Below are 17,826 nucleotides of genomic sequence, written 5' to 3' on the forward strand. Positions count from 1 at the left end.
TTCTTGAACATTAGATTTTTATGTCAGTTTTGTAAGAGAAGGAATTAGTTGTGGTGTTCTTAGCCAAAATTTCCCCTCTACCACTGATTTTTGCAGAGTTCTGTGTGCTGGTTGTTAGCCAACCATCTCCCAGAGATGTCTGTATCTTATTGCTAGTTGATTTGAGCAATTTGCACTTTGAGATTCTTTGGGTGCTATAAGTGTCAAACTATTTTATGATGCACTGATTATTGTAAACTCACCCAACAGCCTGATTCAGAAGTGGCTGATGCTGGCATGAAACTTGAAGCCTACTTTGAAGAACTCCTAAAGATCCTTTATCCGGAGAGAGAATTCCCTATACAACCCTACTGTCGGAGTGAGAGAGAGAATCCAGAATTTAGTGATGACTCTGATGATGATTTTGTACAGCCCCGGAAAAAACGCCTCAAAGGAGAGGAGCGCCAGTTGCTTAAATGAATGAGTCGCATGTACTGGAATGAATTTTTTAAAACTAGACAAATATTTATCAACTGTCAGTTGTCAAGAGGAAAAATCATGACCACTTTGACCTGTACATTTGTGGATGTTTACTAGACTTTATACCCTTCCCCTAAAACAGAAATCTACCAGGGATCAAGGCATTTGGAGAGACTGTTCTCTGGAGTTCAGTCCTTACATCCTACTTGTGGAACGTCATTAAAACAGCAATCTGGAATAACAGCTGCTCAGATGCATTTAAAGAAAAGAATTTGTACAGAATTAAACTTTAAAATGTTACATGAATTCAATGTGTTCCTTTCTCAGTTTCAAGAAAATGTATTATCACCAGACATTAATTTTACCAAAGGCATGTGGCTGGCCAGAATTTGAGTTTTGTACTGTACTTAACCCCAAGCCATGAAAGCACATGGTGTAATTTTGTTGTCCAAGGAGAATGACTGGTACAATGGAAGTGTAGTTGCCCCCTAAAGAAGTTACTGGTGATTTAAAATGTAAGGGGAGAGCTGTATTAAAATAAACTTAAAAAATCAGGGATTTGTTTGGGGTGTTTTTATAGGTGATGAAGGTTGTTCCTCTCATCCCAACAGTTGGATTTCTCTTGGTCAGTATGTATTACTGCAATGAGATGCACTAAAATGTCTCTGAAATGTCCTCTAAACAAGATAAGACAGAATCAGTGTACATGTGCTAATGGAAGTTAATGGCATAGTTGCAAGGAAGGAATGATTACTTATACCTAGGGTTGATTAGACAATTTATTGAACTTCTGAAAATGTCATCTTTGGAATGCAATCTTGCATTTCTCATTCCTTTCCTAGAGGTGGTTGTGGTGATCGCTCCTGGAAGATTGAGTCATCACTATAGCATCACTTCTCCAAGTTGGAAAGCATGAGACACTGTTGTTCAGCTCTCCTCCTTCTCCATACCATTGACCTCACTAGCCCTCTTGTTGCGCTGTTTGTGAAATATGTCAACCCATGCTCCTTTCTCAAGCAGTTATTTTCGAAGCTTCACCTACCTAAGTACAATTTTCTTTCAAAGGCACCTGTCTGTGAGTGCCCCAGGCCAGTTAGAAGCCCTAATTCAGGTTGATCTTATGTGGAAACTGAACTTCAGAAGCGCATCCTTATCCAAACTATTCCCATTTGTGGAGCACTATGCTAGCTGTCTACACTAATACTGCAGGTAAGCCAACAGATTTTATGTTCTGTATAGCACAGATAGGTTGCTGCTCCAGTGTACAAGATAGTTGTTACCACAGAAGTTTAGAGGCTGGCCACAAACATTGATGACTATGTGGTGGCAGAGCTCTGGAGCGAGGGGAAGAAACTGACTGAAGGTGGGCATTATAGCAAGCTAAGTAGTATTTGCCTTAGTAGAAGGGTGGCTGGTAGTGCCCCTTTCTCTGTAGGTTACCTGCCATTTTTCGTTATAAAATATTAGGACATTTATAGCAGGCCTTTGATATGCAGCAGGGATGAAGTGAGAAGGAAAGAGGGCAGGAGCAGAGACAGGGTCACCTCCCCTCCGGAATAAGAGCCTTCTGCTGTTGCCACCTGAGGTACCCTAGAGCCCAAGTAGTAGTAGCAGTCTGTATTCTATTGCTGTGGGTTCTAAACCCTCCTAATACACGAGGGGGGTTGCTAAAAGTAAACATTAACTATTTTTAAAAGTCTAGGGAATTACCTACAGAAAAACTCTCATAAAATGTAGTTTAGGTTTTAGATTAACAGTTGCCTGTTTTGTTACTTTATTTTGGTTCTCCAGAGTGGAGTGTAGAGCTGCTACAATCACAAGGGAGTCCGGCGAGTGCTGAGTTGAGTCAATTATCAATGATTTTAAATTTACAAGTATCAGAGGCATAGCCATATTAGTCTGTATCCACAAAAACAACAAGTAGTCCGGTGGCACCTTAAAGACTAACAGATTTATTTGGACATAAGCTTTTGTGGGTAAAAAGTCCACTTCTTCAGATGCATGGAGGTTTCATGACTATATCAGTCAACTCACCCTCCATGCCCTTGTTAATTTCACTGAAAATTGGTATGACCATGGAGAGCACAGGATGGACTGGGGAAGCAGGGAGGAGATTATTAATGTTCAAGGCCAGAAGAGACCATTGTGTTCATCTAGTCAGACCTCCAGTATAACACGGGCCATAGAACTTCCTTAAATTAATTCATAGTCCAGATCTTTTAGAGAAACAGCCAATGTTAATTTTAAAATGGTCAGTGATGGAGACTCTACTATGTCCCTTGATAGATTACCCACTGTTTAAAAATGTACACCTTACTTCCAGGCTTTGTTTAGCTTCAACATGCAGCTATTAGAGTGTTATACCTTTCTCCGCTGGGCTGAACAGCCCATTACTATATTTGTTCCCCATGCAGAGACTGTAATCAAGTCATCCCTAAGTCATATCTATTTTACTTACAGTGAGTTCCTTAAGTCTGTTTTCTAAGCCTTTAATCATTTGCTTGACTCTTTAAACCCTCTCCAACAATCAACATCCTTCTTGAATTGTAGGCACCAGAATTGGACATTGTATTCCAGCAATGGTTGCCCTGGTGCTAAATATAGAGGTAAAATAGCCTCTCTATTCCTCTGTTTATGGAGCCAGCATCACATTAGCTCTTTTGGCTACAGTGTTACATCACCAACCCCAAGTCATTTTCAGAGTCCGTTTCCTAGGATTAAGTTCCCCATCATGTAAGTATGTTCTTTGTTCCTAGATGTATACACTTATATGCAGCTGTATTGAAACCATTAGTGTTTGTGGCCAGGCCCCTGCCCTGTGGTTGCAAAACACAACCTGTCTCAGGAGAGAGGCTATGCTGGAAGGCAAAGACAGCACTATACAAGCACAAAATAGAGAACCTGGGCTCTGGGCATTAGTCTCTCTTTTCCTCAGGGCATTCTTAGAATTGCAGCTGCAGGGAACCCGCCAGCTCCCAGTCCCTTCCCCTACCAGTGTCTTCTAGTTGCAAGCTGTGCTCTGTCAGGTCCAGCAGCCCATTTCTGTGGAGGAAAAGGAGATTCTATGCAAAAAAAATAATAATTTCTGCCCAAATTCTGCATGTGCAGTAGCACTACTGAGGCAAGAGTACTTCCCTCATATCATGATGCATCAGCTCAAGATTGTATTCCCATAGTGGGGCTAGTATCCACTGGCAATGTAATAGGTGTTACAGATGAGTAAGCTACTAAGGGTAGGTCCATACTTACCCGCTGGGTCGACGCAGAGAGTTCGACTTCTGGGAGTTCGAATTATCACATCTAATCTAGACGCAATAGTTCGAACTCCAAACGCACTCCCGTCGACTCCGGAACTCCACCACCGTGAACGGCGGTGGCGGAGTCGACGGGGGAGCCGCAGAGTTCGATCCCGCGGCGTCTGGACAGATAGGAAATTCGAACTAAGGTAGTTCAACTTCAGCTACGCTATTCGCGTAGCTGAAGTCGCGTACCTTAGTTCGACACCCGCCCTCCCCCACCCCGTAGTGTAGACCAGGCCTGAGTGTCAGTCTCCTCTCCACACTTTGAGATGGACCATGGGAGGGGTAAGAGGTGAAGTAACTCCCCCAAGGAGTCAGCAGCTCAGTGCCGGAGGCAGGATTCGAAATCAGGACTCCTGCCTGAGCCCTGTGTTCCATTAACTAAACCCTAGCCTATCCCCTTGATAAACACTGCATTTACATAGGAAAAAGAATACTCCCATACACACTAACGCTTAAAATAATTCTAAATTATTGCTGTTACGCTGAATGTGGCTATTAGCCTCAGTCTACCACAGACTGTGGCAGCCTGATGGAGGCTTCAGTTTTTCACAGTAATGAAATGCAGGTGTTTTGAAAAGAGAAATGATTTTGGAATTTTTAAAAACCACTATAGTTGTATGCGGGCTCTATGAAAAACACACCACAGCTACGCAGATTCTGGGGCCCTGACCTGGAAAGCTGCCCCCTTCACCCAGGTCCTGTATAGAACCCTATTTTGTATTTGCTGTTTCAATTGGTTTCTGTACAAATTTCCAGTCTTAGAGAAATAGCCATTAGTGGAAGATGTATTTAAAAAAAAAAAAAGAAGTGGGGAGACTTAGCTTTGTGCCAGTATCCCTGCTTGCTGATGGAAAGCTGCCAGTTTCTTTCTCTCCTAATGGAAAAATTGCAGCCAGCTCTAGTACTGAGAACAGTGTAAGGGCCAGAGCAGTCACCCAAAAGCCACCTCCTGAGGTCAAGGTGAGGTAGGTGAAATGTGCCTGTGTCAGTCTCAGTGATGGGGGTATTTGTTCCTCTAGGAAGGGCTGTTGTATTTGATTAGTATGTACATGCTGTAAGCCACATTGTCATGGCAAAAACCATATTCCACTCATGCAGGAGAAACACCCTCACCATTAGTCCAACTGTAACGCAAGTATGACAACACCATCCCAACTTGCCCAACTTCAGTTAATCCAAGAGGGGACTAGGACCCATGTATTTTAGTGGCTATCATGTGGCATAGGACTAATACTGAGAATAGTGAAGAGGCTTCATCTTGTTTCAGGGGTTAAGGAGAAATCTATTTATTGAATCACAGGAAAGACCATGCACCCAACAGTTTTTCCAAATGCATCCTATAGAAACCATGTAGCTTGTATGCTCTTCAACGGTGATTATTTATACCTCCTCTCTCCAGCAATGGCATTAAGAAGCAATCACCATAAGGCAGCTCAACTGCAACTGCCAAAAGGTTCCTTTTTCTCTCCCCCACGAGCCAACTTTGAGTGTCTTCATTTCATTTGCTAAAAAATGGAATGATACAAAAAGATAAAAATTCAGAGTCAAACTGAAAGAACGGGGGCTTATGGACCAGGAGCAGGTTCTGCCCTCGGGTACCTTTTTTGTGTGTCCAAAAATCCTGCCTTATATCTGCAAGACCCATATGCTATTCTGAGATTGCTCTAAGATTAGAATCGGATGCAGAGGCTGGATATTTTCAGCCTGTGTCTCTTTCAAATAACATTGAGCTGGCTTTTAAAATTGCTCTTGAAATATAGCTGCCTATAGTGCCCCACCACTACAAAGCAGATTTGGAAGGCACAGTGTAGACATTGCCACCTGAAAACTTGACTCTTGGGCTTAAATGTCATTGTGTTAAAGAATACAGACAACATTTGGGTACTTACAATCTTGGTTCTTATATGGCGCCCTGTTCCCTACTATCAGGGAGTGAGGGCCAATGCATTCATTAGTCCAGATTCTGCAGCCATGAGTAACTTTATAAACAGAAGTAATCCCCTTGCATACATGATTATTCCTATTACCATGAAAGTTACACGTACATAAGCATTAGCATCCTCCCTGCTGAAACTGAATGCTGTGGCCCTAATCTGAGTAACTTTGATTATTCCACTTAACCTTCATGGGACTAATCCTTTGTGAAAAGCATAACTGGTAGCAGACTCAGGGCCATTATCTGCAAGAAGGATGTCTACTGAAACTTCAGTGGTGATATTACCTCACAAGAATGCAGCCCAGTATCAAGGAAGAGAGCCCACTCCATTAAACAGTCATTTAAACTCCCATTTATCTAGGTCACCATTAGATAAGGTCAAGTCAGTTAGAGATAGATCAAAGCTTTTATCTTACATGTAATTCAATTTATTGGAGTGTTTTTGTTTGATTATTGCAATACCAACCATTTGAGGATTTCAAGCATATGCTAGCCTTCTGCACAGGGCTGACTTTTACCCACAGAGGCAGATTAAACAAACAACCTTAAGTCCTTGTCTGAAACTGGGGATTTTTTGGGACGGTGGTGGTAGTATGCCAACAGAAAAACCCCTTCAGGTGGCATGAGCTATGGTAACAATGCTCTGGCAGCCTAGCTATGCCAGTACAGCTGTAATGGCACCGCATTTGTAGTAGAGACAAGGGCTTAGTTAGAGCAGTCCAACCTGTGTGTGTAAAGACACTTATTTTGGTTTGCATGATTTATATGGATTTGGGAGAGAATGATGATTTTAGGAGCCTCAAAACTGATTTAGTTAAGTCAGTATCATTTTCTCATGTGGACAAAGCTGTAGCTGTGTCGGAAATGAGCTACAAACCTGGAGTGCCCTTCCTTTGGTCTCTATGGGCAGAGTGAAGGCAGAGATGGCACACACCGCACACATGCCTGAGAAAAGGCACAGGGCCCCGAGGAATGAAGCACTCATGAGAACCTACAAACAAACAATTCAAGCATCAGCTTGATGCTGCAGTACAAGATTAGTGTCAGGGGGCATGTTAGAAATCAAGACCTGAAATGGACAAGAGACGAAAGGATTCAATGATAGCCAAGAAAACAAGCTGTTCTAACAGCTTCTGAAAAGTGCAACACATGCTAACCAGTTACATTCTGTACAGAGAGCTTTAGACAGGTCAGGAGCAGCTTGCCAGCCCAGAAACATGAGCCATAGGCTATCCAAGAATTCCCAAAAGCTACACAATACATTTTGCATATTCTTTTTTATATAACTGATAACTATATACAGCTTTAAGGACAAATTATGATTTGCTAGAAATGTCACAATCCACTCGTAGCAAAACACAAAGTTTAACGAACATGGTGCTGCATGAGGCTCAAATGTTGGGATAGTGAACAGTGCCTCAAGAAGCTGCCTTGTTACCATGACAATTTACCAAGTGTAGGAGTCATTTTATCAGAATTGCTGTGGTAACCACTTCTTGGAGAGGCCACAGCTGGGGAATGATAGCAGTTGAGGCCAGGCTCAAGGGGGGTTGTGGGGGCAGGGTTGGGGGCCTGTGCATGTATACCAAGAGCTGTTGTCAACTCCCAGGCCTGCCTCATGCTCCACCCCCCCGTTGTGGCCTGAGTAGCAGCAGCAGCTCCAGTTCCCAAGTAAGTCCTCCTGCTGCTACTACATTAAATTATACAGTGAGGGGAATGCACCCATTTTGTAATTTGTCTCTCACCTGTCAAAGTCATGAGCCACTACTGATGTGGGTCTATTGTTGGCAATGAACACATAACTAATCCTATTTTCCACATAAATATAAAAAACCCAATGTCTTGGCAAAAACAAAGGTCAATACGTATATGTGTGTGCACACACTCATGAGCTTCCAGAAGATCTGTGATTGCAGCTGAGGGCAACATTGGGCATAGAGTTTACCAAAAACCAGAACTGTGCCCACAAAAACAAAGGCCAGTGCTGAAAGCTCTTCCAAGGTAGCTGAAGAAATACCAGCCTAGGGTATTTCATTCCCCATCGCTGACACCCACCACCTCATACCAGGATGATAACAGGAAAAGCATCTTACTTGTGCTATAAATGGTGCCACCATCGCTCCAATCCGACATAGTGAACCACTTGTCCCCATTCCCAGAGCTCGCATTGTGGTAGGGTAAACCTATAGCAGGACAAAGCGGGCTTAGTTCGGTACCAGAAAGAACTATGGCATGCCACTGGTTCATGGATGCTCACTGCACAAGAAAGGACAGCTGTAGGGGGAGATTTTCAAAGGGCGGTAAGGCTCCCAACTCTCTCTCTCTCCCCTATTGAATCAGTTTAGGTTAGTCCAGTAGTTCTCAACCCCCGGCCCACGAGCCGCTTGCAGCCTAGTCAGCACACAGCTGCAGCCCATGTGACATCCTCGGGGCCATACAATTAGTATTGGATGTGGCTCACAATGGTAAATAGGTTGAGAACCACCAGGTTAGTCCAATTAAAGCTGGAGTGGACGCTAAATCCCTTAGCCTTAGAGGTGGTTGCTCAAGGTCAGGGTTGCAGAACAGTGATCTAGGGGATGCTTGCATGGCCACGCGCCATATCTGGTGGAAAGGGAAAAGTAGTGTCTGGGGCTTTCAATCCTAAGGCAAAACCTAAATTCACTCCTGAATTAGACAAAAAGCAACCTAAGAAGAACCTCCAAAACTCCAAGGATTATGCTTTTCGCCGCGCCTAAGCCCTGTTTCAACAAACACACAAGCATATGTTAAAGCATAACATGGCGGGGGCTGTGTAGTTTATGTTTGTAGAAGGACCAAAAGGGGTTTCATTCTCACTAATCCACTTCAAGAGAAGGATTCCCCAACTGCTTTCCTTCTGCGAGGGGAGCAGTGTCCAGGCAGTGGGTGAGCTTCAGTGTCCCTTTCTGTTAAACGCTCTCAAGTTAGTGGTTTTTGACACATCCATATTCGATAATGGACTCCACAATTATAAACCACCAAAAGGTTAATATATTTATGCACTGCAGGTTCATTCTTATAAGCATAACTGTGATATACAGAATTATTAATGGTACAGAGATAGTAAAGCGGACTCCGAGATAATCATATAGTTACAGGAACTGCCTATTCTCAGGAATTTTCCCATGTTACTCAGCTGTGGCAAATGTGCTTTTATTTATTTAATACACTGCTTAAGAACAGCCATATCGGCTCAGATCAATCATATAGCCCAGTATCCTGTCTTCTGACAGAGGCCGATGCAAGGTGCTTCAGAGGAAATGAACAAAACAGGTAATTCCCATAGCCCATTCCCAGCTTCTGGCAAGAGCAGCTTAATGAGGAACTTTCAGAAGGACCTACCTCTGCTGTGTAAATGTAGATGGTGTTGAAGTTTGCTGCTACCAGGGCACGCAGCATGAAGAGAAAACCGATCAGACCCGTACTAGGGAGAACGGGGTGGAGAATATGGAACCAGCATCAGTGAACAGTTATTAAACACAGACAAAGCAAGTGGTTACTCACTGCACTAAGGAACTTACCTCCAAAATAAGAATATAATAAAAGACACAAATAAATGACAAAGGTAACCTTTATCCATTCAATTGGCAAGGAAAGGTGGATGATTCACACTGAGGGACTTTCTTCTTGAGGAAATGCTTGGAAAATGGACTGACCAAGCTTACAAGCCAAGGGAGAGAGGACATCTATATTCATTATAGCACGTCAGGTTGCATCTGCTAGAGTTAAGACTGGGTTCTAACTTGCAGTCATATCCCTCTTTCTCAGTTGCTTATCAACTGTCACAAATTCTATGCTTGGTCTCAGCCCAAAGGTGAAGACTGAGCATAATTGTTTCAGGTGTTTGATTTATCGGACCACTGGAAAAGTACTTTACTCAGATACTCCAATCAGAATTTTGCATTCAAGTAACTATTGCATAGATTTGGCTAGTAACTTTGAATTTGGCTTGATTTCTAAATTTCCCTGCCATCCATGCAACAAGCCAAGTTTGAAGAAAATTATACTACTCGGGGCGCTGGAACAATTTTAATAGTGGGGGTGCTGAGAGCCATTGAACCAAACTGTAAACCCTGCATATAATGGAAACCACTTCAAGCCAGGGCATGCGGCACCACTAGTTCTAGCACCTGTGATACTAGTAGTTTTAAAGTCCCCCATCTCAAACATGAACATAAAATTTCCCTATGCCGTTTTTCAGGCACCAGTAAACCAGACCATTAGCTACTGTGCTTCAGGGCAGTCCCTCACAGCTGAAAGGTCAGTTTAATGGAACCTTTAAGCTGAAGGGTCATTTCAGAGCCCTAGCTGCAGTCCTGGTCCACTTCAAAAAATTGACAAGCTCTGCCAGCTTCATGGGGGGAGCCTGTAAATCCCTTAAGCTCAGTATTTAATGAATACAGTCAAACCGTGCTAATTCATCCTGATTAGGGGAGACGCACACAAACCCCATGATAGATTATTCGTCTAAGGCAGAGGGGAAAACTATGGCCCGCGGGCCACATCCAGCCCGCAGGACCCTCCTGCTCGGCCCTTGAGCTCCTGGCCGGGGAGACTAGCCCAGCCCCTTCCCTGCTGCCCCTCCCGCACAGCCTCAGCTCACCATGCTGCCAGCGCTCTGGGCAGCGGGCCTGCAAGCTCCTGCCAGGCTGTGAGAGCCGCCGGCACCCTAGACTGTGTGGCGGCGTGGCAAGCTCCAGCCGGGCTGCACGGCTGCCAGTCCTGGTGCTCTGAGCGCCATGGTAAGAGGGTGGGGAGCAGAGGGGGTTGGATAAGGGGCAGAGGATCCCAGGAGTCAGTTAGGGGTCAGTTAGGAGCGGGGGAGTTGGATGGGCATAGGGTCCTGGGGGGGGGCGGTCAGGAGACAAGGAGCAGGGAGGGTTGGATGGGTGAGGAGTTCTGAGGGGAGCAGTCAGGGGGTGGGACGTGGGAGGGGGCAGATAGGGAGCGGGGGCCAGGCTGTTTGGGGAGGCACAACCTTCCCTACCTGGCCCTCCATACAGTTTTGCAGCCCTGATGTGGCCCTCAGGCCAATAATTTTGCCTACTGCTAGTCTAAGGGGATGTCTACACAGCAAAGAAAAACCCGTAGCTGGCCCATGCCAGCCAACTTGGGCTCATGGACTCAGGCTGGAGCCTGGGCTCTGGGACCCTCCCACCTCACAGGGTTCTAGAGCCTGGGCTCCAGCTCAAGACTGGAGGTCTACACCGCAATGAAAAAGCCCTGCAATCCGAGGCAGCTGGCTCGGGCCAGCCATGGGTTTTTCTGTTCTCTGTAGAGACCTACCCTATTTTGTTAAGTAAGAAAACAAACAATGAAAAAAAATACGGGCTCTGTACCACAAAATGTACTTTGTTTACTTATCTCGATGTGTGTTTTAGCTATAATTATTTATAGCATGCTAGGAAATGTCCTGTCATATATTTTGTGAAATCCCCGTAGTCTCAGCAGTACAAGACCTCACTACAGCTCCTGCTATTACATTTTTTGCCAGGAGGTGACAGGAAACTGCAGGAGATTTTTTTTTGAGAGAGAGAGAGAGAATTATCAGGACTGCTGATTAGCAAATTGAGAATTTAAGAGGTCCTGACATCTGCCTATGGTATTACAAACCACCACGACAGTACTAGCATACCGATCTAATACGCTACCTTGTAGTGCAGATATTAAGGAAGAGAAAAAAAAGTGCAGTGCATCCCATTGTTATAGACAGGCTCAGTCGTCTTCCTAGGAAATTGATGCCTAGAATGTTTAAGGGATTTACTGGAAAACAAAAGAAAACATAAATGTCAGACTTCAGGGTTAAATTATCTAATGATGTCTACGCCCATATTTAGCTGTCATCATTTCCTGACGCTATAAACCAGGAATTCCATCCCACCGTTCCCAGTAGAAAAGATTTCACCCTCCAATACCCAAACACCACGATCTTCCTCTTGCTTATTTCCCTCTCCCCCCCCCCTTTTTTTTTTTTTTTTTAAATGTCTGGAGTTTCTGAACTGGCCTCACTTGAGCCACTTTAGTTTCCTCTATAGACTCTCACTACCATTGTGTCACAACTACAGTGGTGTCACACTAGCATTATAGACTTGATCACGTCTTAGTAATAGCAAGCTGCTGGGAGGAAGGGTGGGGTCGTGTGGTTAAGCACTGCATTTGAACTCTAGACGCCTGGGTACTCTCCCCAAGACTTCCCATATGAGTCAGGCAAGTCACTCAGGGCTCCAAGATGCTAAGCAACATGGCCCCAGTCCAGCAAAACATATGGTTGACTTCTAGCCTAAGCATGTGTTTATGCCCTTTGTTGGACTGAGGTCAGAGAGTTTGGCACCTTACAGGATCAAACTTTTAATCGCTTTTTATCTCATTGCCCTAGATGTAAATGGGGATAAAGCTTACCTCACGGGGGTGCCATGAAGCTAAATCCAGTAATGTTTGCCAAGTACTTAGAGCGCCTTAGCTGGAAGGTGCTATAGAAACATGCTATCACGTGATACTGTTACCACCTAATACTGAAGCAGAGGAGATATACCAAGAAACATGTTGGTTTGTGTTACTATGGATGCATTGTGTACTTTCTGCTGTATTCCATTCTAACCTACTTTGAGCAGGTCTCTGCTGCACAATACAGGGTGCTGGTACTGAAATAATACCCTTTCTAAACTAAAGCACACCTTTGCAGCGTTCAGTTGCCTACATATCAGTGATTGACTGCAATCCTTGCTAGCATATGGATTTCCAGAAGTCACTGTTCTAGTTGTCTGAAAATTTGCCTTCAAGCCAATCCTGGGTCTCTGGTAACTTAGAACCTGATCTTCAAAGGTGTTTAGGTGCCTAGCCTTCACTGATTTCAGTGCAAGATAGGCACCTAAGTATCTTTGAGGATCTGGACTTTACCGTTCAGGTAGTTTCCTATGGTCATTTTAAAAACGAAAGTCATTATGTATCCTCTGCATAGGGGCTATTCGGCTTTGACAGTTAAATTTTCACAACTGTCCTTAAAAATGAATTAGTCATGTAGGGTGAAATTCCTCCCTGTGACGCCAGCACAAAGCATATGCAACTACAGCAGAATCTCAGAGTTATGAGCACCAGAGTTATGAACTGACCGGTCAACCACACACCTCATTTGGAATCGGAAGTACGCAATCAGGCAGCAGAGACCTTCCCTCCCACCCCCAAACTCCCCAAAAAGCAAATACAGTACAGTACTGTATTAAATGTAAACTACTAAAAGAATAAATGGAAAGTTTAAAAAAACAACTTGACAAGGCAAGGAAACTTTCTGGGTTTGTTTCATTTAAATTAACATGGTTAAAAGCAGCATTTTTCTTCTGCATAGTAAAGTTTCAAAGCTGTATTAAGTCAATGTTCAGGTGTAAACTTTTGAAAGAACAACCATAATGTTTTGTTCAGAGTTACGAACAATCTCCATTCCCAAGGTGTTTGTAACTCTGAGGTTCTACTGAAAATCCCACTGAAGTAGTGCATTGCCCTTGGCTGGCTCTGTGCACAGGGTGAATTTCACCCAAACCCTATATAGTGTTTTGTGCACGTGCATGTAAATCTGCCGAGTTAAACACATTGCATAACAGATTAAATAGAAAGACAAATTGGAGATGCTTCTGTTACATGCAATCTCTCCAATTGTGCTGATGATCATGATCCGGTAATCCGAAGGGGCAAATAAGCGACAGTGACATGGGCTGCGGCTTTCCTCTGAATCATCCCCCAACTCCTTCGCTGCTGCTGCTGTCTGCAAACTACAGACCATGTCTCGCTCCAGTAACTCAGCGCTGGCCAGGATGACGCCATAATAAGCAAAAGATATTCCAAGCCTGGGGGAAAGAAAACCAACGTTGACAAGCAGAAAATAATCGCAGACTCATGGAACCATAGAGGAGTAAAACTCAGCAGATATTAAATGCCCAAGGACAATTACAAAGCAAGACAGGTAAACAACACTTAACATTTGGAAATCTTAAGTCCAGGGAAACCCCAGCAGTTATTTGTGCAACCAGCAGCAAACTGGTTGTCATGAACGTATTACACAATTGAAGCTACCATATAGGTGCTCCTCTTTATTAAAAGAAAAAGCCCAGTTCTTAACTGAACTGTTATACTATTATTATATATTTGTAACGTGGTAGAACCTAGAAGTCCCTGTCATGAACCAGGACCCCGTTGTGCTAGGTGCTGTACAAACAGATATGAAAAGACAGTTCCTGTCCAAAGAAGCTTACAGTCCAAATAACGCTGATATCTGTGTGTGTCAGTTTTCCCATCCGTAAAATGAGTATAAATCTATCTCACAGGGTGAAATTCACCTTGGTACAGAAAGCCAGCATAAGGTCAATGTTTCACTTACACCTTCTTTTGAGGACTTAAGAAGTAGAACTTAAGAAGTACATAGGCTTTTGTTCATACTTTCTGCATGGGGTGAAATTACCACCACTGAATATGAGCTTATTCCATGTTAAGGCCACAGAATGGCATAGTGCTCAGCTTGAGGAAGTATGGCAGCATTGGGCCCATATCGTTCTTAAAATTCTTTGATGCAGGGCTCTATATACTATAGTTTACAAACTTTCATTTAAAATGTAAAGCCAAGATCCTGATCCCTTGTGGCCATTAAAATTCCCATGATACTTTTCATATGAACAGGGGGGTTAACCCTGAAGCCCTGGCCAAATACCAGTCTGTATAATTACATTCTCTCTCCCTGCCATTTCAGTTAAAGACAATTTTCCCCCACTTGTATTGTGAAGTATTGCGGTGCACAGCTAAACAGCTGCCATGTTCTACACCAGAGGCGGGTGCATGGTGGGTGGACGTTATCACTTTATGTTTCTTACCTACCTTATAATATTTGCCAAATATTTGAGATTCATTGATGAAAGGAGCCATGGTATTATTTACAGGCTGGGGCAGTGGGCCCTAAAAATGTGTAGCAATACATGTTTGTGCAGGGACATTTTTGAAACATTCACTCCTGGGGGAAATCTGTCCATTCAATATTATAAACAAATCCCTGATGCTTCTTTTGCCAAAGCCTAGGACCATCAGAGCTTCATTCTCCATTCTGTTCAGTGACTTTTAAAATCAATTTTAGGCACCATCTGATTGGGGAAGCTCATATAGTGTCAGGCTTCTCTGTCACGAGCAGAATATTAATGATGGCAGCCTTGTTGCAACATCATCAACTAATTCGGCATGTCCCTCATCATAAACAAGCTAAGAAGTGATTTTCATTCCCCCCCCCCCCCCAGCAGTTGAAGAATTACAAGCTATCAAAAGACCTGCATACTGAATGCAGGGAGAATGCTAAGTACACAGAGGACGGGAGCCTATAAGCTGATTTATACGTGTGGAAAACTATATTTTACAAAAATAGAAAAATCATATAAGATTCAGGGACCGATATACAAAGATTCTGGGTTGCTGAATTTTCACACACCCATTATCTGCACATTACAATTCTAGTTTGCAGTGGTCCCAGGATCTGAGAGAGACAAGGTGGATGAGGCACTATCTTTTATTGGGCCAACTCCTGTTGATTTGAACTATACAGAAGTTGGTCCAATAAAAGATATGACCTCACCCACCTTGTCTTATTATAATTCTAGACAATGGTGCCATTAAATTGTATTTTGATCTACATGAGGCCCACTTATGAGACTTCAGATGATATTCATCTTCTGTTCACATTTAGTTTTCCAAAGCCAATGGAATCAATAAGACCTAACAACATTCTGTCTGAAACCTATTTCACTGGTACTCTGGCTGTGCTACCGAGGCAGCTGGTGGAGCACCAGTTCTCATTTTGGGAAAGACCAGGATGAGGGAGCAATCTTAAAACCAATTCAGATGTTTCCTCCTGTTCCAGCTACACTGGATGTCTCTGTAGGTCACTCAGAGTCTGATCCAACTCGCTTGCGAGTCAATGGGAGACTTTTAATCAGGCTCCTATCCCTGTTCAAATGAAAGAATTATGCTATAAACGATAACCAAAACCAAATAACATATTTACCATATGATCCATATTTGCAAAGTGGTTCGTAAGTATTTGGAGTCCAATAGATCACTGAATCTACCTCTTTTTTCCTGCAAATTATTTAATAGAAAACACAAGATTAGATAAGTATCTTTTCTCTATGGACTAATTTTCTGGTGCTGCCATGTATTTCTACACACTAATGTGTTTGCTGAGCTGAAAGGCAGACATGTAACACGGCAGCTGCACACAGATGAACTTGGAGATTAAAGAGCACCAAAAGGGAAAGGCTGTGGAGAGAATGTGTGGGGAAGTTGCCATGATCCTGTAAGTCCATGTGCAGCCCCACTGACTTCCATAGGACCTCCCATTGGAGGAGTTGGACTGCATACCTGGGGCAGCAAGCCATGCTCTGTCCAGCCCTGGCACAAGGAGTGGGAGGAGGAATCTTTGTAGCTCTTCATCTGGAAATGTGCCACCTGGAGACTTTCCACACTTGATACTAGCATGCCCTGGAGCTGTATGAGGAATCTTACTGATACCAGGGTGCAGTTGTCAATCATTGAGTCAGGCCAACAACCTGCAATTGTCTCATGTCCTTCTCTTTGGCTGGGCTAGCATCACTCTGAAGTGCTGTGGTCTCTGACTCAGAACCAGATGGTTCTTCTCCATGGTCACCGATAAGCTATGCTCTTGCAGGCAGGAGATGATTGTTTCAGTGTCCTGTAGGGCCATTTACCTCAAAAAGGAGTTTGGATGAACAGATCTTCCAGGAAGGGAGATCATGAATTTCCTGCACCCAGAGAGCTGCTGCCAAATCTCTCAGCAACTCGGACAAGACTGCTAAGGGATCTAACCAGGCCAAAGGGGGTGCTCTCTCCTGGAACCCTTTTTTATGCTAGCAAAAGCAAACATTTTCCCAACATTATGTTCCTTTGAATGAGAAGAAGAATATAATAAACAAGCCCATTAAAATGAAAGGGCTAAGATTACTCTCTTTTCAATAGAGAAATGACAGCCTCTATCGTGGCATTTAATATTCCTTTGGAATGATGCCAGATATAGTAGAAAAGCTTAGAACATGAAAAGCTTAGGCAAGATAGCCCCATCTCCTAGAATCCCAGTAATCCTGTGTCTTGTGCCCCAGGACCTATCCAATCACCCATTAGCATGATGAGAGAAGATACTTTAACTCTCACATGAACAGGCTCCACCAAGATCCCTTCTGGCATTACTGAGCGGTTCATCTTGGCAATCCTCTCCAGTGTTGCAACGGCGGCTTTGTTATTTCCAGTAGATACATTGTACCGAGCAGACTCTGGAATGAACTGCAAATACAGGTTGGTTAGGAAGAGCTTTTACAGCTTTAGGCAGCAAGACAGAGCTTTACTTAAGTGTCGGGACAATATACAGACCCAATAGTTATTGGATTTCTCCCTTCTTTTTTGCTGTTTCCCATCTGCATGGTTCCGTTTTCCAATTCACTGAGAATGCACATTTGTAAATATTAAGCCAGACCCTCAGCTGGTGTAAATTGGTGTAACGCCATCAACTTCAGTGGAGCTATGTTGATTTACCCAACCTGAGGATCTGGTCCAGTATATCAACTGTGCTAGATAAGTGCTCTGAATAACAGCAATTCCTTGCACATATTCAGTGGGTTCTCAGAGAACCAACGTAACTACTGAACTCTGTTATACAGCATTCTGGAACAGCCAAGCAATAAAAAGAAAATGTCTTTTTTAAAACTGTGGGAAAACCAAACAAAACAGTGAAATAAAAATAATAATTAAACAAAACCTAACTTGAATCTGACATTGTAAGTTGAGACTAACAACAAACCACTCCCTCTTAATAAAAGCTTCCCAGACTCCAAACAGATTTTGGATTCATTTCAAGGGATGGACAGAATTGGGGGGCATTAGTTTAACCAGACTGTTTCACTCATCCTTCGCATTGATCACAAAATAAGTAGAACTGGGTGACCATTACAGAAAGAAGTGCTTGAATTTTTAAAGGCATTTGCTTGGCCATGCTTGTGCCTTTTGTTTTATTATTTCTATTAACAAATCATGTAGCACAGTTTTACTAGCAGAGATGTTCAGAGAAGTCAA

General features: G+C 43.3%; 2 protein-coding genes across 2 annotated transcripts in view; one reads left to right on the plus strand and one right to left on the minus strand.

Moving 5' to 3' along the window:
* The window catches only part of TRIM24 (tripartite motif containing 24), a 137,545-nt gene extending 136,532 nt beyond the window's left edge, over positions 1–1,013 (plus strand). Inside the window, exon 19 of the mRNA XM_039483394.1 lies at positions 250–1,013. Coding sequence (XP_039339328.1) covers positions 250–459 — 210 coding nt within the window. The 3' untranslated portion in view covers positions 460–1,013. The remainder of the gene's footprint in view (positions 1–249) is intronic.
* A 4,068-nt stretch (positions 1,014–5,081) lies between these two features.
* Positions 5,082–17,826, minus strand: part of SVOPL (SVOP like) — a 28,802-nt gene continuing 16,057 nt past the window's right edge. The window contains exons 9-16 of the mRNA XM_039513048.1: positions 16,912–17,040; positions 15,749–15,822; positions 13,351–13,556; positions 11,370–11,481; positions 9,061–9,142; positions 7,791–7,880; positions 6,575–6,688; positions 5,082–5,266 (exon numbers count right to left, since the gene is read on the minus strand). Of these exons, the coding sequence (XP_039368982.1) occupies positions 5,255–5,266; positions 6,575–6,688; positions 7,791–7,880; positions 9,061–9,142; positions 11,370–11,481; positions 13,351–13,556; positions 15,749–15,822; positions 16,912–17,040 (819 nt within the window). The 3' untranslated portion in view covers positions 5,082–5,254. The remainder of the gene's footprint in view (positions 5,267–6,574; positions 6,689–7,790; positions 7,881–9,060; positions 9,143–11,369; positions 11,482–13,350; positions 13,557–15,748; positions 15,823–16,911; positions 17,041–17,826) is intronic.

The sequence above is a fragment of the Mauremys reevesii genome, linkage group 1 (genome assembly GCF_016161935.1).
Source record: "Mauremys reevesii isolate NIE-2019 linkage group 1, ASM1616193v1, whole genome shotgun sequence".
Lineage (NCBI taxonomy): Eukaryota > Metazoa > Chordata > Testudines > Geoemydidae > Mauremys > Mauremys reevesii.